Source organism: Brachycentrus maculatus, unplaced genomic scaffold (assembly GCF_059751285.1).
Source record: "Brachycentrus maculatus isolate JH-2025_06_01 unplaced genomic scaffold, ASM5975128v1 h1tg000105l, whole genome shotgun sequence".
Lineage (NCBI taxonomy): Eukaryota > Metazoa > Arthropoda > Insecta > Trichoptera > Brachycentridae > Brachycentrus > Brachycentrus maculatus.
In genome coordinates this window covers 2,414,690-2,437,962 of record NW_028280859.1, presented here as the reverse complement: position 1 = coordinate 2,437,962, position 23,273 = coordinate 2,414,690, and the positions used below count along the sequence as shown (strand labels likewise).

Sequence of the window (23,273 nt, the reverse complement as noted above, 5' to 3'; positions counted from 1 at the left end):
TTCCATAGAATTTTCACTAATTAACAACATAAAATTATGATAACTAGCTGCTAACAGTTAGCTATTTCCAAATGTTACTATTAGATATAGCTAAAATAAAGTAGGTAATTTGATAATGAAGGTGAACAAAATCCAGTCATTCGAAAATCCGCATCATGGATAATTCTTTCTCTAGTTTTTGGATTCATTTAACCAGAAATAATAAAAAATAATCCGTTAAGGCCATACTCGCAAACGCAGAATTCAATCAGCGGGTGACTGGTGGAGAGGTAACATGTCCCTGCACGCCTGATTTTTAAAAGTATAATTTACAAATATATGCCCAAATATACATATATTGGATATTTTTGGTTTTTAAGAATATATATAGAACTTTTTTTTTATATATTTTTTTTAACCCTTACCATTCAATCACTCTCTTCTCTTCAAAACCATATAATTATAATTAATTATTTAGAAGAAGAAAAAAATTTTCAATACAAAAACGGTGTTTTAAGAAAAAAATCAAGTACCGTAGAACGGGGCTACTTGAACTTTGATGTGTTACTTGAGCCCAGTACAAAAAAAATATTTAGATCTGTATTTGGTCTATAATAATGAACGCATCGACATGATTCATTGTTTCCTTGAAAGGTAAATTTAATTTTTTTTTTGTATTGGGCTCAAGTAACAGGTCAAAGTTCAAGTAGCCCTGTTCTACGGTACTTAAAATGTTATCTAGATTTAAAGAAAATTAAGTTGCGACTTATCAAATACTGGGCCTTAATAAAATAGGAGTTGAATTTCTATCACAAATCCTATTAAAGACGACAGCCATAGACCAAAAAAATTACTTGTAAATTGTTCTTTCATGAAATCTTCAAAAAAATTGCAAAGACTAATGTTTTTTTAACAGCTATCGATTTATGTATTCAGGTATTTTGCTCCTCCATAAGAATGCAAAGAGGCACAAGACTTGCGAAGGGTGTAGTTTGTAAAAGTTGATTACAAAAACCCAGATCCGGCACCAAATAACTTTTTTGTTCCTTGATCTACAGAACAAACTTCAAAGGAAACGACTTGGCGATCATGATTATTCAAAGGTGACATTTTATGAGCATTTTGACGGCCAAGAGGAATTATTTTTTTTAAACTTTAAATAAATAAACTGCATAAAGTAAGAGAAGTGGATTGACATTTACGGCAACAACATCTAGATAAATATATTTTTTTTAATCTTGTCTTTTTCATGAACATATAAATCTTTTTCTTCTCTTCTTTAACCCTCATCCGCACCCGATGGTGCATAGGGCACTGCATCATATAAACACAGTGTTATCTCGATTGTTAACACCTGAACGAAAGGTGATCAGTCCTCTGGTTCAGGTACCACTCCAGGGTAATATTGAATATATCATAGTCATACAGGAGATAGTGACCAACTAACATAGGATAAAATGTTCAGGAGGGCCATTTAAGTCACTTTTGCTTGGCAAGAAAATAAACATAAATGCAGTTAGTCATTTTTAACAAGTCAATATATTATACTTCCAAGTTTAAAATCCTTTGGGATTTTATTTAGGGCAATATTAAGCTAGTAAGATATCAAACAGTCAATGATCACGTTTTTTGTAAAAAATGCACTTGGTCACTTTCTCCTGTATGACTACGATATATTACAGTGAAAAAAATCACTTATATTTATTTGACTCCCCCCCCTGGAAATCGAACCCGGGACCTTCAGTACGGTAGCCTAGCGTGCTAACCATTACACTACGGAGGCATAATATGTATATACATCCATAATATATCTTTGGTTTAAATAATGGTCAGGGAGGGGTGATATTATAACCCCTTCTTGAGTACATATGCTTAAAAGTTTACACAAAAATAAAAGACAGATGTCATAGTATACATAAATTTATTTGTAAAACAACAAGCGAGTATAAAATATGTATTATTCAAACAATAAATTGATCGCAAAAAGACATTAAGTGTAATATAAAATTGGTTAAGTATCCTTACAATATAAATGTTCAGCATGCATGAAATTTAAAATTCACAAGTAAATTGGCTTATTTCATAAAATATATATAAAACTTCATAATATTTATAATCTAGCATATATATTCTTTTTCAAATTTAAGCATCACAACTATTCAAAGGCACTATATTTGTGGATAGAATTTTAATTTATACTACATCATGTTAATGCACAATGAGATTCAACAAACTTAACAGAAATTGTCATAAGAAGTATACAATACCAACATGGAAGATAATATTTTTCTAAGAATTGTATAAGTAGAATTACGAGTCAGTCATATTCAATTGTTGCGATAAATGATACTCGTGTTTGTGTCCAAGAAAGCCATCAAATTATATTTTTACATAATAATTTCATAATTTGTGCAATTTGGTTAGTATTTCATCTCTTACTCACTAAGTATTAGTTAAAAGCCTTTTCCGTTTCACTTATTTTAGATGCAAAAGCGAATTTCATGCTGGATATATTATGTATATATAAAACATAATATGTACTTATAATTAAAAATTACATAAAAGTAGTATTACTATGAGACTGAATAAATGCAAGAGATAGAGAATGTTGCAAAAATGTTGCAATAAATGCTTATTTTTATTCATTAGACTACTTTGGTGACAACTGGAAAAATGTTGAATTGTAACTACCAGTGGGATTAATGTGTGGAGGCCATGCACCCCACGGGTGGAACACACGTGTAGAGGCATTAGAGGGCATTAGTTTTTGTAGAATTTGATAATGCAACTACGTAATAAGCATTATACGCATGGGACAACGGCCGGGAACAAAAGGAGTACACGTGTTCCAAGAGCGGTGACCTGAATTTGTTTAGTTTGTATTTCAGCAGACATGTGGGAATGCGGACTTAGGTTCTTCAGGTCACCGAGAGAATGGAACAATGCCTTCCCGAACCATAAAAAAGGGTTGCATCATGCCCGTGCATTGACATCTCATTCCTCCATCGGGACCACGACAAATGACATCTCATACCTCCACCGAGAACGCGACCAGCATCATCACACCGTTGACACCAGTCTCCCAACGACGCCACGAGACATCCGCCTCAGTTCTCCGCCACGATCTTTAGTCTAGCATCTTCGACTACATTAAGAAGCCTCTCCGTCTAGCCTGGAAATCCATCTTCTCTGCCGACCAGCACTGAGTCTACGAAACCGCTACGACATAGCTACGACATAGCTACGACACCGCTACGACACCGCTACGCCATTGCTATACCACTGCTATGACACCGCTTTGTATAGTACCTGAATAAACACTATCATTCAATCCAACTTCTTCCTCATCACCACCACTACTAAAAATGTATGCCAACAATTTCCATCAGAAGATTTAAAAATAAAACAACTTTGTAAACCAAAAATGGGACCAACAGCAACTTTTTCCAGAGCAAGGATCAAATCCTGATAATCAGATTGATTCTTAACACATTTCGGACAGGTGTTCTTTTAACGCCTGTGGACCGTTGGCGACGGGATTCGATAATTGTGTACATGTAGTTAAGACCTTAACGAGGAGATTGATACATAACATTCATATAAAAACATAAAATAATTTCTTCTTTTCTGACTTTGAAATAAGACCGCCGCAGAACGTAAAAATACCCTTCCCATCCTTAAGCATCAATCGACCGAACGGGTAGAAATACCTTTTCCATCTTTAGTGTCTTAAGATGATTTGAATAGTAATATTCGATTTTTAAAATCACTCAGTTAATCCCATCATGAGTTATGTATAACGTAACATTCGTCCTGTTGTTTTGGTATTTTTAAAATTAATTTACTGATTTCTGCATTAACAAGATTTTTTAAATACCAAAACAACACAACATAATATGTTATCAACACATTATAAAAGCAAAATAATAAAACAAGAAACAATATTTGGTTACAGCATAGACTATAGACTTAAGCAATATCGAGAAGACATCAATTTCATTTGAGGTATAATATAAAATGAATATAAAATTGATTTCTGTAGTAAAAGCACCATTCTATGTAGCTGCAGGTGGTCAGTTTGTATAACCAGAAGGGGAGATTTTACTGATGCGGGTATCCTCCATAGGTGGGGTAGCGCGGAGCGAAGTCGGCTCTTCCGCTAACCATCATATGTTGGTGATCGTCAGCATCGTGTATGGTTTTGGCAGCAAATTGGCCTTCTTGGAATGTAGGTTGAGCTGAAATTTGGAAACATTTCAGTCCACAAGATGAACAGATAAAAAATGTAATTTGACAGGAATGCTTACAGAGGTAATAGGTATTAAAGAGATTAAAACAGTAATTTAAATTTTAAGCTATAATTTATGTAATTTTAACCTTTTCGGGAGTACAAAAATTGATGTCCGACTTTCTCTGGGGAGTGGGTTCTTTTTATATGAAAAAATTATTTTCTTCATTAAATCGATGTATTATGAAGATGGAAATTATGTTAAAATAATTTAATAAAAAAAAATACCTATTCGAAATATTTTTCAATTATGACAAAATTACACACAAATATCCACAGATGTCATTGCTATACAAGTTACATCATACTAACTGACAGACGGACTTCGACGTTCATTAACATCGATACTCCTTTAAGGAAAATTCGCACTGATGTTCATTTACTCCCGTAAAGGTTAAAGATTTAACCTTTCCCTCCAGGTGATGTTTATTTACTACAACTGGACTTTAAAAATGAGAAAATCAATATAAATTATAATAGATACGGGTTTACAATTTTTGTATTCCTCCGTAATACAATTACGTATTACATAAAAGTATTTTAATATAAAGTTATTTGTAGTGACGGAAATAAATACTTTGTAAAAAAATCGGGGATAAAATCACCAAAACACAATTGTTTCCCAGTGTGTGCTTGCGCGCCGTGCTTAGCGTATACGCGCATTTTGTAGCGTGTGCCCACAGATCGTCATCCGCGGCAGTCGTGTCACAACGCCAGCTACTGTGGCTACTTTCGATGTATTTTTTCTCGCTTTCAGATAATTACCAGAGCTAACATTACAAAATTGTTACATTTCAGCTTTGGTCAATAAAAGCAACATTTAGGAATATTCACATTTTTCCCATTTTCAAATTACATTTTCATATGGTGTACAAAATGCATATCACCGTTGCATGTGGAAGTTTTTTTAGCACCGTAAGGGAAAGATTAAAAAGGGAATAGGTATTGCAAATATTAAAACAGTAATTTCCTCTGTGCAATCAAGATAATCAACAATCAAGATAATACTGCTTCTATACGATGCAGTGCCCTATGCACCATTGGGTGCGGATAAGGGTCAGAAGAAGAAGAATGTGTTGGTGTGGCTCTCACCTAATGTAGGGTAGAGAGTATTCCCTCCGCTCGGCATTGGAGGCTGCGGGCCGTCATCGGGTCCTGCCATCGGGGCGCTGGCAGGGGGCAGCAGGGGAGCTTCCGCCCCCGGCTGCAGGGCTCCGTTGCCGTCCATCGGGGCCCCCATCGGGGCGCCCAGAGGGGGAGGAGCAAACCCAACTATGGGCACCGTGCCCAGCGTGATGGGCTTCTTGTTTTCCATGTCCATGTGGATTCCAGACGGAGAACAGGTCACCTGGAAATTTAAATTAGTTATAAAGATGCTAGTAGTATGTGAAGCTAAATATATAAATACTTGTCATTATGCATTAAAATGTCCGCATCATTGATGTTATGGTTAGCGTGTTTAGCTACCGTACTCAAGGTCCCGGATTTGATTCCCGAGGGGACTTACTTACTTTCAGTAGAGCGTAAGACGCTAAAAAACATCATACAGGTTGGAGTTGGGTTAGCAGTAACATGTGACTAGTATACTAATTAGGGGCGGGGTTGATGAAAAAATCGCCCAACAACAATGCGGGTAGCCGAAAAAGTAATGATTACTCAATGGTCACATTTATAGCTCAAACATTGGATACAACATTTTGAGTGTGTCCAAATACTTGTTCGCAAATCTGGATTATCTTCAATTACAGGAGTTATTTTTCATACTATTGACATCTCAACACACATAATGAAGAATATGGAGTCTGGAGTTTCTGCTCAACATAGAACTTTTTTCATCTTACCAATAGATGTCTTTAGTGAAATTCTAGTGATTCAAGCACTATGTTTCGTAATTGGACCATATAATATATAGAACTTCCAAAAATTTTAATAGTGTGGTTGTCAATCATGGGTAGAATTGGTGAATGTTACACGTGTGTAAAGTGATTACTTAAACCAGTCTATGACGGTCTATGAAGAGCCATTAATGCCCAGACTTCTATAGTCTTTTTCATCTATGTTGTCAACAAACACTGGATATATCAATTTGCAAAATAACCTTAATTTCGTAATCCAAATCAATGATTCCGCAGTTGGTCAAGTTAGATGGCGGCAGAGGTGGAATCTGCATTGTTTCATTCCAGTTCTTGGAGGAGTTGGCATTCACAGCCCCCAGTTTCAACTCTGCAATGACTATCTTAGATTCTTTCGTAGTCGAAGTTGGATTCCGGGCCCGGAATTTCACGATCTGAAATAAAAATGAATAAAATATCAAATAAAAAGATATAACAATCTCAGCTTAAAATCAGCTAAGGATATTTCATCTTTCAACATGTAGAACCAATTTATTATATACTCAATCATTATTAAATATAGTTGCGGTGCCCGACCAGTTAGACAAGCACGAGACTGACTGCGACCAGATAATGATCGCAGAGCATAAACAAGTACCGCGAACGAGCGTGACGTCACCGCGCGGAAGACGGGACCGAACCTTTAAGTAGCTAGGAAACAAGGGACCCGGCCTTCTTTTCCTCGTTTGCCACTGTGAAGAGCACCGCTGCAGCTGCCAGCTGCAATCCGCATCATAGTGATTTCAATCCCGTATTAAATATTTAGAATTAAAAATGTAACTTAATCAATGTATCTTAAGTTGTTAATATTTTATATTTTAAAATATAACTTAGCGATAGAGTATTTGATTCTTGTCAAACGTTAGAAGAATAAATTGTAAAACAAGTCAGTAAGTAATTAATTAGGTTAAATATATTCCCTTTAATTAACGCTTCTGCTTTAAATACACTCAGACCTCGCTTACTTATTAGTGCTTCAAATACACTCAGACCTCGCTTTGCGTCGTTACTGAATTAAGACTCATTTTCGCTGTACGTCGTTGTTTTTTTAAAATTATTATTCAAAGCATCATTTTCAAATTTTCTAAAAGATAATTTCCCCTTTTGTGAATGGAAATTTTGTTTAACTTTCGGAAAATCTTTTGGAACGTATCTACGGCGCAAAGTGAGGTCTTAGTGTATATAAAAGAGATGTGTATTCCAGACAAATTGGTTGATAGACATCTCACGCTTTGATCGGCTACAACTGCTTTAGGCAAAGTGATCTTACCAGCTTGCAATCAGCGCACTAAATGTGGCGAGCATACCTTTGTTGTTTGAGAAAGTCTGGTCTGCTTGGCATAAAAGCAGCAGAAAGGAGAAAAAATTTATGCCTTCGAAATGTGGTGTTGGAGGCGCATGCTCCGAATTCCATGGACAGCTTGACGCACCAATGAGTCCATTCGCCAGGAACTATGCTTGGATGGCTTGACTCTGGCCAATGTCTGTACCCGACGGATTCTCCAGTTCTTTGGACACGTTGTGCGTGGCAACGAGGATAGCCTGGAACGACTAGTTGTGATCGGTAGCCTGGAGGGAAAGCGAGGGAGAGGAAGATCCCACACACGATGGACCGATCAAATTAAGGCAGCAGCAGGCACCTCAGTGGTTGGAGCGCTACGTGCAGCGCAGTCAAGGGATAACTGGAGAAGAGTCATTGCTTCTGCAAGGGTCACAACCCTCAGCAACGAGGAATAAGACGGAGAAGAAAAGGTCTGCTTGGTATTTTTTATATCTTTTTGGGGACCGGAAAGGGTTAATTATGACAATATATTATTTACCTTTCTCATTTCAATTTTGATCTCGTTGACCTTGACATTGCTCCCATTCTCACAGCTGACGTCGAGCGGAATAACCTGTCCAGAGCAGTACCCCGACACGGGCAGGTTGACATCCAGCACCAGAGGACCGGATTTGCACCAGCAGCAGCAGAAGTTTTTATCGAAATGTATTTGGAGAGGTTGCTGTAAACAAAAAAACATTTTTAAAATTTAACCGTTTTTTTATATCAAAAATCAAATTAGCTTCCTGAACTGAAATAAGTCTTTATAATACAAATGAACTCACTAACTAGAACTTGATGTATTTCTACCCGTTAGGTTGATTGATGCTTAAGGATGGGAAGGGTATTTTTAACTCCTGCGCCAGCCTCATTTCAAAGGCAGAAAAGAAGGAATTGTGCAATTTTCTTTAAATATAATTATTACCTTTTTAAGGTAATAATTATCTTAATGAATTAACCAATCTCTTTAAGGTATTTTGTATATTAAAAGCATTCTTAACTTTGTGGTACGGTAATATAATATAACACTCTCCTAATCATTCATCTTTCATTTTTTTAATACCACTTTAAAAACACTACTTCGTGACTACCGGTTTCGGAATAATCATTCCATTATCAGGTCAAATATAGACTCTGTATTAAAATCCTAACTAAATGTAAATAATTATCAAATCCCGTCGCCAGCGGTCTGCAGGCATAAAAAATACCCGTCCGAAATGTGTGAATTCTTATTTTTTTATAATAAACATAATAAACACAATATTGTGTCTTCACTAAGGGCACATTTTAAAGGGCATGTGGAGCGAAAAGATAACAAGAGAATGACTAAGAAAGTATATCTGGCAAATGTGAACTAGAGAACAGAACGAGGACGGTCAAAAAAGAGTTGGCACAACCAGATCAATCACGTCCTAAAATCAGGTGCTGTCAAAAGTCTGCGTAATTGGAGGGCATGTACAACTAGATGTATGGATGTGAAGGAAGCTAGGAGTGCATGCCAGGACAGCCTAGTGTGGCATTCCATCCTCTCTGCCTACCCCAGCAGAGAAACGGCTATGAGTGTAAACTTTTTGTTGGTTACCTATCTATCATGAGTCATGCAATGGATGTGTGACTGAATGATGCAGTATATTTTGTTCCTACTCACCTCCATTATCTATTTATTGATAGCTCTTTTAAAAACATTTTTTTACTAAATGACTTTATTTATTAATAGAGAGGTTAAATTAGATTATCACTACTTTTAAATTTTTTTACAAAAATGTTAGAAATATTAGTATATAACCACTCACCGAGATTTTTTTGTCAACCGTTTTCGAGACATACCCGTCTCTTCGTCAGGACAATAACTACAACAGCATGCAAACAATACTACATGTCACTACTAAAGCACTATTCAGTTTGTAGTTTTAAGTGTATGAAAAGTGCTACATATAGTAGTGACGTGTAGTATTGTTTGCATGCTGTTGTAGTGATTGTCTTGATAAAGAAAGGAGTACATCTCGAAACCGGTAGACAAAAAATCTCAGTGAGTGGTTATATGCTAATATTACTAACATTTTTATAAAAGTAAAAATGACTAGCCACAAAGTAAATACTTTAAATGTTAAAAATATTGAGAATATTAGAATATTACGTGGAACCTCTCATAAAGAGCATAATTCTTTCCAGAATCTTACTCATTAAGCGAACATTTTTTGTTTTAACTGGTAAATGTCCGCCTCCATAGTGTAGTGGTTAGCGTGCTAGGCTACCATGCTGGAGGTCCCGGGTTTGATTCCCAAGAGGGTCAAAATAAATATTAGTGATTTTTCAGTCTAATATTTATTTAATATGACCTTGGACTGGTACCTGAAGGGGAAGGCTGATCACCTTTCCTTTGTGTATTTAATGATCAAGATAACACTGCTTCTATACGATGCAGTGCCCTATACACCATTGGGGTGCGGATAAGGGTTAGAAGAAGAAGAAGAAGAATGTCATGAAAAAGGGACCTGCCGCTTTCTCTCTCACTCGTTATGTGAAATTTCGCAATGAGGGTGCAACTTTTTCAGTTTTTTTTGCTCCTCGTTATGAGAGGTTCCACTGTATTTTTATATGATTCAATAAATTATAAATTGTTTGTCTTCTCATAATATTTTAGTAAAAGTAACCTTATAATCAGGGTTTGTGTTCAAATCCAAATGGGAGACTACAGTGAAGGCCATCTTTGTATCCTGATCAAACTTCCAAGGCCTGTCCAGAGTAGACTTGATCGTGTAGCGGACAAAACCAAACTCTCCTTCAAAGGAAGATGGCAGAGTGGGGGGAAGGGCGCAGGTGAAGGGATAACTATGTTTTCCAGCCGGAATCTCCATTTCATTTCCTGTAATTTAAAATAAATTCAGCATTTTGCTTATTCATGAATGAACATCAGGCATTCTTCCGTATAGGCAGAAAAGCAGTGCCTATCCTACCCTACCTTACTAAGGAGTACCAGCTTACCTTACCACCTACCTCTACTGTCTACTGTCTACTCTAGTAAGTAGTACCTAGCTTATCTTACTACCTACCTCTACTGCTTACACTAACTAACCTCTCCGGGAGTATGGACGTAAATGAATGTTGGTACGTATTTTCCTCAAAGGAGTGTCGACGTTAATGAATTTCGAAGTCTATCTGTCAGTTGCTATGATGTAATTTGTTCTGACATCTGTGGATATTTATATTTAACTTTGTCATAAAATAAAACCCAGAGATAGTGTGCTTTATTTTTTATATAAATTATTTTTACATAATTACATATCTTCATAATACTTTCTGAGATTTTATTTTAAAAAAATACATATTTAATGTAGAAAAAAACCCACCCCCAGAGAAATTCGGATATCAATTATTGTACTCCTGGAAAGGTTAATTCTCTGTGCACGCCACTGATGAACATAATATGTAACCTTTTAAATTTTTTCATTTTAACCCCTACAGACCTTGTGCACATAATATGTTATAAAAAAAAATAATGACCCAAAATCCGATGTTTGTAAAATTTATAATATATGTAGTAAAAAAGTTATTAAATGCCCATAAATAAATATAATATTTCTGTCACTACTGGAATGGAAAAAAGATCCTAGAGAATTATTTGAGTCATTCAATCCATGTTATTTTGATATAAGCTCATATAAATGGCTAAAAACTGAACTAGTTTAGTGAATTTGTCACTCGAATTCAATTATAATCTTGCTCTGTTTAAGATTTAAAACATTTTTCTGAACTTAAAACTGTGAATCATAAAAATTAGTCATGGCAAGTCATTTCAAATAAGTGTATAAAAAAACTCCAGCATTTTATTATTTCATATTTGCTAAAGAGGACGGGCAACATATCAGCAAAATAAATACAAGAGAGCTGTTTAGATAAAATAATTCATAAACAACTTTATACACATAAATCATGTTTAGTCGGTGTAAGACACTCATGATAGCATATCAACAAAGTGGTATTAATAAAAACCACACCCTTTAAAAAAAATACTCATACATCGCTCACTCCTTTCAAGAACGTCATAAATCAAAAATCGTTAATTTTCAGTTGTGCATATTTTCGGAATGCCCAGAAAATGTACTATATTCCAGCAAAATCGGCATATTTTTAACTTGATATTTACCCGCTACAGGGCAGAAAGTGTCGTTTTTGCATTTTGAAGAAAAGGTATTGTTTAATTATTTTTTTAAATATACTTTATATTTTTGAAATGGATAAAAAACCTTCAGGTTTTACCTAAAAAGATCTGTTGCACAGTAAAAAGTTCAATAAGTGGCTTGATATTAATTTTTAATACATTGAATTATATTTTTAAACTTTAAAAACGTTGTCCTGAAAAATCAAGTTTTTTGATTTATGACGTTCTTGAAAGGAGTGAGCGAGATGTACAAAAATAGCACTTATGACACTGTAGCAGTGGTCGACAAACTTACTAGCCAAAGAGCAAAATGTGCACATTACAATGATTAAAAATTTATTTAGAGTCAAATCTGTATACAATTCTAGTAGACTTTTATTATAATTTTTGACAAGATTTTTATTCATTGATAAAAAAAAAATATTTACAATAAGTGGCGTTCTTAAGTTTACCATAAGAACGCCACTTATTGCAAATAGTATCCTTGCATCTCCTTTGAAAATTTGATGAAGTCAGGTTTGCGTATCGTTATTTTTAGCACGTTTCCAGGTTCTCAACAATAAGACGATTTCTCAGTTTCCTTTTGATAAGGTTCATTGTTCAAAAAGATTGTTCGCATGAATATGTAGTGTCGAAGAGCCTTCCTGCATGTTTGTGGCGGAACTGCACTTAGAAGGGCAAAGAGCCTCATTTGGCTTACGAGCCACACTTTGCCGACTTATGCACTATAGTGATACATAAACCTTTTTTCTGTTTACATAATCTTTAAGCTGTGCTTATTTCCCAGCAATGTCAGTCGGTGAGTCAGTGACCAGGCCGAGTATTTGTGTACGAGATTTAATCGAAATTGGGATCCGGTTACTCAATGTACGAGGGCCGACCCAAAAGTAACAATAAAAAGTAAATTTTACACACTTAATTAAATGATTTTTTTTTTAAATTTACACACTTATGTACCAAAAATAAAAAAATATTATGAGCCGAAAAATAAAAAAAAACTGGTTAAAAACGGTAATGTTTGGAAGTTTTTTTGACGTTTTTAGTCTCCCGATTTTTACGTTAGCCGAAATTTTGACGTAAACAAATGGAACAGCGCGCAAACATTAAATTCTGCTTCCTGCTAGGCAAATCACCTCAAGAAACACTGAAACTGCTTCAAATGCAAACTGCAAATTCAAGCTTTTAGAGCATCCTCCTTACTCTCCAGATCTTGCTCCTTGTGATTTTTTTCTTTTTCCTAGGATGAAAAGGCAATTGAAAGGAAGGAGATTTCAAACAATTCAAGAAGTTCAAGAAGAGTCACTCAAAGCTTTGAAATCAATCAGTATTTCAGAGTTTTTTTACTTGTTTTGGCCAGTGGGAAAAACGCTGGAACAAGTGCATTGCGTGTAATGGACAGTATTTTGAGGGTCAGTAAAGGTTTTTAATAATTTTTATTTTTTTTGTTTAAAAAAAAGTTGTTTTTAAAAAATTGCTGAAACGTAAAAATCGGGAGACTAAAAACGTCAAAAAAACTTCCAAACATTACCGTTTTTAACCAATTTTGCATGGTACATAAGTGTGTAAATTTTCAAAAAAAAATCATTTAATTAAGTGTGTAAAATTTACTTTTTATTGTTACTTTTGGGTCGGCCCTCGTACATGTATACTAATGATCATAAAGATTAGATTTTTCACAAATGATCTACGTCTTTTTATTATAAGTACAGTAGAATTCCTCTTGTCTGCCCTCAGCTAGTCTGCTACTTCGGTTGATCCGACTATACTTGAGCCGAATTATAATTTTATTTTTAGTGTGTCCAAAACTTTGTTTACAAATCTGGGTTTGTTCACTTAGGGGTTATTTGAAGGCCAACTGAAGTTTTTTTTAAAAGAAAATTAACTTTTTTCAAAATAATTTTTCATTTTAGGCTACCTTAAAATTTTATATGTATGCATTATTGTAAGTATATAAATGTATTGCTCTTTTCCAATATTAAAACAGTTTTTGTATGATGTATTGTTTTTAGTTTTTAGTGCAGATAACAATACATAAGTCATTTTGAATGTTTACCTTACTGTGAATAAAAAATTTTCTATATTTTCTGATAATCTGACCTTTTTCATGTTACGACAATATTCCCAATTCCAAAGGTAATGGATTAGAGGGTTTCTAATGTATTTCACACAAAGCGATGAAGGAAAAACAGTACTACATATGTGTATACATACCGCTCTTGCTGCCAGCGAGATAATAAGATATACTAAAGTACTCCTCATCCCCCGTGTACGTGATGGTTGTGTTTTCAGTTTTGCCCTGGGCATCCTTCCTAGTTCCAGTTTCTGACCAGGAGGTATTTGCTTCTCCTCTAAACTTTATGCAAATACCTAAAAGTAAATAGAAAATACCAGATTCCAATTATTGAAGATTAAATCGGTTACAAAGTTTGATGAAATAAAAAATACTTGATAATAATCAGTGGCAAGAGGTTTACTTTTAAAAAATGCCAATTATAAATTATGATATTGTATGTCAATGAAGATGGACCTCAAAATTTTAACGATGGAGACCTTGGGAGAACAAAAGAAGTGTCGGAAGTCCCCAAAAGAGTCCGACGACATAGTCACTGTGGGGGGTAGAAACTGGCTGCAAGCAGCAACCAACCGGAGGAAATGGAAAGAAGGGGAAGAGGCCTATATCCAGCAGTAGAGGACAGAGGGCTCATGAAGAAGAAGAAGATGTCAGTGAATGTTGCATGACATTATATTATTTATTTATTTGGCATTATGTATTGTGTAATGACATAAAAAAATATGCTTTTCCAAAATTCCTCACCATTATTGTCTATGTTCCCATTAAACCAAGTCTCACCCCTTAAACCCCCCCCCTCTAGTTATTACATTACCTTCCTCTACCCATACTTGAATGAATTTTTGCTCTTTATTTTTTTGATCAACTGTCGATGAAAGCATCATAGTTTTTAGAAATAAAAATCAATTAGTGATCTATACAGGTGTTCAATTTGTATGACATGCATTGATTGGTGTGTATTTTTTACATTATTTTTATCATGCATATATTTACAATGTATGCTCACAGAGTTTTAGCATTTAACAAAATTTGTTGAGTAAATTATTAGAAAGCTGTCTGTTATGAGCATGGATGAGACACAAGCTATTTCATTCCCACCCACTTCCATTATCCATTCATTGATAGCTCTTTTATGAATGAATTAGTTATTCTACAATTCTAAGAATAATGGGTGAAGGTTATACAGCTTTATAATGTGATACTCAAAATTCCTTTGGTCATATCGCTTACTCCTTTCAACAACGTCATAAATCAAAAAAACTTGATTTTTCAGGAGAACGTTTTTAAAGTTTAAAAATATAATACAATGTATTTAAAATAAATATCAAGCCACTTATTGAACTTTTTACGGCGCAACAGATTTTTTAGGTAAAACCTGAATGTTTTTTCTCCATTTGAAAAGTATAAGGTTTATTAAAAAAAATTAAGTCCGCCTCCGTAGTGTAATGGTCAGCACGCTCGGCTACCGTTCTGGAGGTCCCGGGTTCGATTCCCAGGGGGGGTCAAATAAATATAAGTGATTTCTTTCACTGTAATATTTATTCAATATTACCCTGGACTGGTACCTGAAGCGGAGGGCTGATCACCTTTCCTGCATGTGCAAACGATCAAGATAACACTGCGTTTATATGACACAGTGCCCTATGCACCATTGGGGTGCGGATAAGGGTTTATTATTATTTAAAAAAATTAAATAATATATTTTCTTCAAAATGCAAAAATAACACTTTCTGCCTTGTAGCGGGTAAATATTAAGTTAAAAATATGCCGCTTTTGCTGGGATATAGTACATTTTCTGCATTCCGAAAACATGCACAACTGAAAATTTACGATTTTTGATATATGACGTTCTTCAAGCGACATGTGATTCGGTTAATCAAAGTCGAAAAAATGCAACATTTTTGAAAAACAACACAACTTAGTTAAATATAATTTAAATTATATTGATTTGTTTGACTAATATCGTAAATATCCAAGAAACCCGAATCAAACATGATTTATAAATAGAATTTCAAAGCACGGCATTTTATGGAAATAGAAACTAAATTAAAAGTATCAAACGTGAGAAACCTACAAATGAACTTTAAAATTACCTACCTCTAACTTTCTTTGGAGAATCAAATGTGTATTCCACGGCCCCGTTTATTGTTTGTCCCGGGTAATATGTATTCCATGGGTTGTCGAGAGTGATTTGGCAATCTTTTAAAACCATTTTGACTAAGTTTGAGTGGTTGTAAAATACGGAACACACCTATTTACGCCTATACCATATAAAAATAAATCACACGTATCTGCGAGCCCCGCGGACCATTCAAAAATGACGTATGCCAAAAAGAATCTCCTTAGGTGTTGCAAGTAAAATTTCACTATTTCCTTAAAAATGAAATCCCGTATTATTCACTTAGAAGTTTTTAAAGTTTTATCTCTAAGTCCTAAGTTATATTGATAGGATCATTTTAAACTTATAGAACGTTATACCTGAAATACCGTGGAATTGGGTAAATATAAAGGTTTTAATTTTTTTAAAGGCGGCATTTCTTAATGCTGAATATGTTTACAATTCTTCAATTTGTTTTTAAAAGTTGCTCTGCTTATTTTGAGAATAAATGATTAGTTAATACTTCTACTCAATTGGAAATCGGGGTAAATAGAAACAAATGAAATATTAGATGCAACTTTCTATATTTAACGCTCGGTCATGATCCGTCTAATTTATGTAAGGCTTCCTATACCTCATCTTATTTGATTTCTTTAACTCAAAGCTTTGATAATCCTTTAGCCAGAAACTTGTTTTGCCATTTGTTATTCTCAGAAACAGGAAAAGAAATAGTCATCTCCTTCCACTTTTTATTCACCCCATTTTTCAGCAAATTTCATGCATCAATATCCCTTAAAATGGTTGTAAATAATTTTTATCTAAAGCTGGCAATTTTTATTTAATAATATTGCCAGTATTATCAATGTTATATTGTGATTAAGTAGGTATCTTTTTCTTAAAGCCAATGGTAACACCGAAAATTGTCACTTGTCATTTGTCAACAAGGCTGGCAAAATTATTCGAATAGTCAAATAATAATATTTCGGCGGTATTATGAATAAATGTTAATGTTTTTATAATAACTTATAATGGAGTTACACATTTGGAAAGGTGATTGGGGGTTAGCTTCCGTAGATTTAAATTCATTAAAAGTTGCGGTGAGTACGATATATTTTTAGGTTATTACAATTTATTTTCAATAAACACATCAGATTGCATTACTTGGTAATTTTCAGGCCTACATCAAGTTTCTTGGTGCTCCAGTTCAATTTATAGAAAAAACCAATCCGTTGTTTGCTCCGAAAAAAAGTTTTCCAGTATTCCGACATGGAAAACATGTATTAAGCACATTTGAAGAAATAACGGAATATTTAAGGACCCAGGTTAGTATTGCTATGGCTACCACGTCATTTGCATGCAATTTGTTCTAGGAAGCTATTAGAATTGCATTTTGTATTAATACGACTTAATGGAGGTTTAATGAAGGTCCATAAAGGTCCGAAGGTCTGTAGTGTAGACATTAGCGCGTTTGGGTACCATACCGGAGGTCTCAGGTTCGTTTTCTACTGGGTCAAAATAAATATCAGTGACTCTTCACTCTAATATTTATTCAATGTCATCATTCTGGACTGGTACTTGAAGTGTAGGACTGATCATTTTGGTTTCAAGTAGTTTACAATCTAGGAAAAACTGCTTTGATATGATGCAGTATCTTATGTACAATTGGGTCAAACTCACAAGGCACCAAGGGCTGCATAAGGTATTTTGGGTACGCCGGCGGGCCATATAAAAAAACTCAAAAATCTCATTTTCATTTTTATCAAACTTTAAGTGAATAATTTACTATCAAAGATAGTCACATGAGGTACAGTTGATCCAACTTAATTATTTTGTAAAAGAATATCATATGTATAATTTATATTTGAAGCACTAACTTTGTGATTTTCCATTTTATAATGAAAGTGTAACTTTGTTTTAAAACCACTATAAATATTTTATTATAACTTAATTATAATGTCTACCGGTTTTGAAGCTAACTGGTAGACATTATAATAAAGTTATAATAAAATATTTTTAGTGATTTTAAAACAAAGTTTCATTTTTATTATAATATCATATCGGCTGTCCAAATTTAAAACACAGTAAGGGACATTTTTTTTGTAGTAGGTTTTTTTTGCATTTTTGGACTAAGTAGAGTCTTAAGAATACTTAGTCCATAAGAATACTTAGTCCATAAATACAAAAAAAAACCTACTACAAAAAAATGTCCCGTACTGTGTTTTAAATTTGGACAGCCGATATGTTCCCGTACAAAAAAATATTTCAATGAAGAATTAAAGTAAATGAAAAATATAACCGCGGGTATCCGCAGGCCGCAAAAATAATATTATAAAAATAATAATAAAGTTGCGGAAGCTATGCTATAACTCAAGTGGTAAAAAACAAGTGTTTTTCTGTTACAAGTAATGACTTCTTGTGAAGAAGTCATTACTTAATTCAATTTTTGGATCCAACTGCCCATTACGGGAATGTAAGGTTAAATCTAGTATTTTTCAAGATCTGGACAAAATCAAAATATTTCCACCATTTTAATATATAAATGTATTTATTTCCAAATACAGAATTTCAACGCTGACACGCACCTTACTCGGGAACAGGAGGCTACTGCGCTGGCATTTTCTCATTATTTGGCGCAAAAGCTGTACCCCTGCCTTCAGTACATTTGGTGGGCAGACGTGACCAATTCGGGGCAGGAAATGAGAACTTGGTTCGCTAGACATATTCCATTTCCCTTGAATTATTACTACCCAAGTCAGTATGAGAACACCGCAAAGGATTTAATGGACGTTTTGTACGATGAGGAACCAGATACCAAAGAAATGCATGCTGATGTATGTATACTTTTATAATCTGCACGTTAAGTCTATGCAAAGTAGTTTACAGGGGATCCAAACCATACATTCTTTCAGTATCCGCTCACAACAGAGAAGGAGGACTTTCTAAATAGCTTAACACAGGCAGGAATCCAACTTCCCAGCCAAGTATCCACCCTTCTTTCTGAACCTAATTCTAGAATTACGGTCATAATTTCTAAAATGATAAAGCTTAACACATATCGCGCACTCCTTTCAAGAACGTCATAAATCAAAAAACTTGATTTTTCAGGAGAACGTTTTTAAAGTTTAAAAATATAATACAATGTATTAAAAATAAATATCAAGCCACTTATTAAACTTTTTACTGTGCAACAGATCTTTTTAAGTAAAACCTGAAGGTTTTTTCTCCATTTGAAAAATATTTAGTTTATTTAAAAAAAATTAAACAATAACTTTTTTTCAAAATGCAAAAACAACACTTTCTGCCCTGTAGCGGGTAAATATTAAGTTAAAAATATGCCCCTTTTGATGGGATATAGTACATTTTCTGGGCATTCCGAAAACATGCACAACTGAAAATTGTCAATTTTTGATTTATGATGTTCTTGAAAGGAGTAGGCGATGATTTTTTTTATTAATTGTTATTATTATTCAAGGATCATATTGTGGACATCTTAAAACTGGAAAAAAATTATATTGCCGATATGAAATCATTATTTCTATGTGATATTTTTTATGTTGTAATTTTTGACATTCTTTTTTTTTCATTCATTTACTGAATCTATAAAAAGAAAATAATATGCAAAATGCATGTTTGTTTGTATCGAAAGATACTGTAAGTATGACTTAAAGCTTTTTATCTTATCAGTTAGTTAGTGATATGGAGTCACTTTCAAAAATAGAAATGCATTGAGATGTTATAAAATGCTTGATGTCATTAGCAGTGCCTAACAAACACAAGCTTTTTTGAGTACGGGTATGAAACCCTGAGTCCCCTGGCTGTTGTTGCTATTCTCCATTTCTTACCTTCTATTTCTTGACCATTTCATTTATTTTCCTATACTGCTGCTAAATGTAGCAGTAATATCTTTTACCCTGAGCTCTTTCACTCGGGTATGTATGAAAAGATGCATGAATGTGGAAGAAGCAAAGAATGTTTGCAGAGACAGTAATGTGGTTTTCTATTCTCTCTGCCTACCCCTGCGGAAAGCTGCATAATAGTCAGTTAGTTAGTTAATTAAATTTTTTTTTTATGGATAGAGTAATATGTAATTGAATATGGTACCTCTTATCAATGATGTAACTAATACAGCAGTTTGCTACATAAAATTAATATTTTTATATAGCAAAAATTGCTGTATTAGTTATTTCAAACACACTGCAATTTAAACTCTAATTTATTTTTTTCAGATATATCGAGGGGCAGAAAAGTGTTTCAATGATTTATCAATCATGCTTGGTGAAAATGAATTCTTTTTTGGAAAAAATCCATCATCACTAGACGCCACTGTGTTTGCGTACATAGCCCTTGTACTGAAAGTACCTCAAAAAAATTCTACTTTATTAAATACACTAAAAACCTATAGTAATTTAGTGCAATTCGCTTCTAGGATATCACAGAGATATTTTCCGACGATTAACAACGGTATTTATTTATATTGCATACTAGTTTATTATTTTTTTTCATACATATTTGAAACAGTAAATGAATTATGTCCAACAATGAAATGAAAATATGTGGCGTTACATCCATTAAATCAAGTAAGATTCTTTTAGCATAAAATTATGTAGAAAAATAATTTATATTGAAAGAAAGTAAAACAATTTCCACTGTTTGCACTTTTTAAAAAAAAAAAAAAGATAAATATTTGTGTTTTTATTATTTACACAAATATTTCAATTTCATACTATATCTGTGAGCCTGAGCGGCTCATTTTTAGAAATAGGTATCAAATTGTGGTAGAGTGGGTTCGAACCGAGATCTGACTTAAGAGTCTGCGACACTAACCACGGGACCACCGACACTTGAAAAATTAAAATTGTTTACTTTTTTATCCTTGAGACAAGATTAGGATAACTTCGCCAGATGAAAGCGATCGAAAAATTATTATTTTATTAACAATCTCTGTAAGAGATTTGTGACAACAATTTCCCAAAAACAGTTCTGATATCGAATAGGTCTACATATATAAATTAAATCAGAATAGTCCCCTTCCATAGTGTAGTGGTTATCGTGTTTAGTTACCGTGCCGGAGGTCCCGGGCTTGATTCCCAGATGGGAGAAATGACATAAATATAAATGATTTTTCATTCTTCATCCCTGAAATGGCACCTGAAGCGCTGGACTGATCACTTGTTTTCATGTAATAGCATCATAGGGTGTACACAAAAGGTTTGAACATCCCCAGAAAAATTCTCATGTAATCAAATATAATTTAACAATTTATTTTTATTGATTTGGCGTTTAATTTCTAGAACTCCATTTTAATTTAAGTATTAATTGTTAAATCAAACACAGATTTTTTGAGTCTACTGAGTTGTATTTTATTGTTAAAAAACACAAAAAAATATATTGTGACAATTGTTTCTCGCCTAGTTATGGCATTTTCAAACAAATGGCATTTTCAAATATTCATTTGAAAATGCGCCAAAACTAGGCGTAACAATTGTCACAATATTAATTTTTATGTATTATGTACAACTATGTAGTCGTATCACTTGTATATTTGAGCAATCTGATAATGTCGGTTAATATGAAACCCAGTCGCTGCTAAAGAAGTAGAAAAATCTACGTAATTAGCGTTTTATTATCATAAAAAGCAGTTCCGACAAGAAATATTGGTAGATAATATAAATAATTCTCTCATGAACATACTTTTCAGAATTCACGGGAAAAAATCAAAATAAAAAATCTGAAAAACAGCAGGAAGAAGAAAGAAAATCTAGTCAACGTATGCGAGATAAAATATTTGCTGGATTATTTGCTTCAATTGCAATGACACTTTATGCAATATCTAAAGGAATTCTTCAGGTATGTAAAATTATAAAGTAATAAATTTCTGATTTTTTTTCATTACATCTTCATACATTTTCTGACCATCGTTAATAATAATAATAATAATAAATTTGTATAACTTATGTAGCGCCATTTTCGTAAAATACTACCTCAAGAGCGCTTCACTGTGAATGAATTGGGGAAAATATTATGGTGGAAATAATTTTAGCAAACAAATGTGTTTTTAGTTTTTTTCTAAAGATCGTCTCACTCTCACTATTTCTAACCATTGGAAGAGCATTCCAGGCCATCGGCCCCGCAACAGCAAAGACACGCCCGCCAAATTTAGTGCGCTGGTTGCGAGCTGGTAAGATCACTTTGCCCATTGCAGTTGTTGTAGCCGATCGAAGCGTGAAACGTCTATCGACCAATTCATCCGGAATACACAGCTCGGCTGTCCAAACTTAAAACACAGTAAGGGACATTTTTTTGTAGTATGTTTTTTTAACATTTTTGAACTAAGCAGAATCTACTTAGTCCAAAAATGCAAAAAAAACGTGCTACAAAAAAAAATGTCCCTTACTGTGTTTTGAGTTTGGACAGCCGAGCTCTTTTAGATACTCTGGAGCCATATTGTGTATTGATTTATACATGAGTAGGCAGAGTTTATATATACTCGACCCTTTCGGGAAAGCGCGACCAGTGCAGTTTGTGAAGTAGTGGGGTGATGTGGCTGAATTTAGAAATTCCAAAAATCAGTTTCGCTGCTGCGTTTAACACTGATTGCAGTCGAGTCATTTTATTATTTGGTAGACCCGTGTATATACCGTTACAATAATCGTAATTTTTGTTTTCTTTCTAGATAAACTTTAAAGACGACTTGAATTCTGAATTTGATTTCATGAATATAGAAGATGATGAAGAGGATTATGATTGAAAAAAAAAACAACAGTAAAATATTGTACCGCAACTCTTTGCCATTCCTGTTTTATGCGATTTTCAGTTGTGGAAAATATTGTAAAATAGAACAATTCTGAAATGAATGTTGTCATTTTCTGTATTGAAATATTTGTCAAATGACCAAAGGCTTATCGTTTTTATTTTTTATATTCGCTTGCATGTAATTTTTTAGTTAAAAAATATTTATATATCTCGAATTGTGGGATAAAAAATATGCCAGTCCATTTTGTGTTTTTACATATAATTTTAGTAGCTAAAAAAATGTACATTAAAAAATATATATGATCCTAATGTAGGAATATGTATGTATACATATTTGTTGTTAATTACATATTAAAATAGTTAATTATTACTTTGGTATTTTACATGGAACCCTACATCGATACTTTTGTAATAGGGTCCATCTGCATTTTTAATATTATTTTTCATTTTCATACATCAGTACTTATGATTTTGTTTCACATTGGAATGTTTTGTATTGTTCTTAGGTTTTGATATTTACGTAGTTTTAATTGCAATGACTGGTAGTTTTAAATTTGTTATTAGTGAAAATAAATTGTCTGCATTGTTAACAAATGAGTTTTATTTCTATTGAAGATTAAAATCGTTGTGTAAAAAAAAACCTTTAATCGATTTACCATTCAGTAACCTTTCTTTCTTTACAATATTGTAAAAAATGAGAAGCAGCACA

At 33.6% G+C, this 23,273-nt stretch overlaps 2 protein-coding genes across 2 annotated transcripts; one reads left to right on the top strand and one right to left on the bottom strand.

Annotated features, from left to right (window-relative positions):
* Nucleotides 1–3,595: 3,595 nt before the first annotated feature.
* On the bottom strand, nucleotides 3,596–16,032 carry LOC148310140 (arrestin domain-containing protein 17). Its single transcript, XM_088258962.1, has 7 exons — nucleotides 15,811–16,032; nucleotides 13,854–14,009; nucleotides 10,135–10,346; nucleotides 7,980–8,162; nucleotides 6,366–6,554; nucleotides 5,360–5,615; nucleotides 3,596–4,217 (listed from the first exon to the last, which is right to left on the bottom strand). Exons 1-7 carry the CDS (start codon nucleotides 15,923–15,925, stop codon nucleotides 4,081–4,083), a joined length of 1,248 nt encoding a protein of 415 aa, XP_088115088.1. The 5' UTR covers nucleotides 15,926–16,032; the 3' UTR covers nucleotides 3,596–4,080.
* Nucleotides 16,033–16,736: 704 nt separating this feature from the next.
* Nucleotides 16,737–23,204, top strand: LOC148310139 (metaxin-1). The gene is made up of 6 exons (XM_088258949.1): nucleotides 16,737–16,908; nucleotides 16,987–17,133; nucleotides 18,373–18,642; nucleotides 20,038–20,272; nucleotides 21,510–21,658; nucleotides 22,485–23,204. Exons 1-6 carry the CDS (start codon nucleotides 16,840–16,842, stop codon nucleotides 22,557–22,559), a joined length of 945 nt encoding a protein of 314 aa, XP_088115075.1. The 5' UTR covers nucleotides 16,737–16,839; the 3' UTR covers nucleotides 22,560–23,204.
* The last annotated feature ends 69 nt before the right edge of the window (nucleotides 23,205–23,273 follow it).

Bases quoted from the DNA above. Each gene is read 5' to 3' on its own strand.
- LOC148310139 (XM_088258949.1), top strand. From the start codon at position 16,840: ATGGAGTTACACATTTGGAAAGGTGATTGGGGGTTAGCTTCCGTAGAT. The intron at 18,643-20,037 runs GTATGTATACTT...TATTTTTTTCAG, and splicing joins CCAAAGAAATGCATGCTGAT to ATATATCGAGGGGCAGAAAA. The intron at 21,659-22,484 runs GTATGTAAAATT...TTTTCTTTCTAG, and splicing joins TATCTAAAGGAATTCTTCAG to ATAAACTTTAAAGACGACTT.
- LOC148310140 (XM_088258962.1), bottom strand. From the start codon at position 15,925: ATGGTTTTAAAAGATTGCCAAATCACTCTCGACAACCCATGGAATACA. The intron at 8,163-10,134 runs GTTACTTTTACT...TTTTGTTTACAG, and splicing joins ACACAAACCCTGATTATAAG to CAACCTCTCCAAATACATTT. The intron at 4,218-5,359 runs GTGAGAGCCACA...TCCAAATTTCAG, and splicing joins TACTCTCTACCCTACATTAG to CTCAACCTACATTCCAAGAA.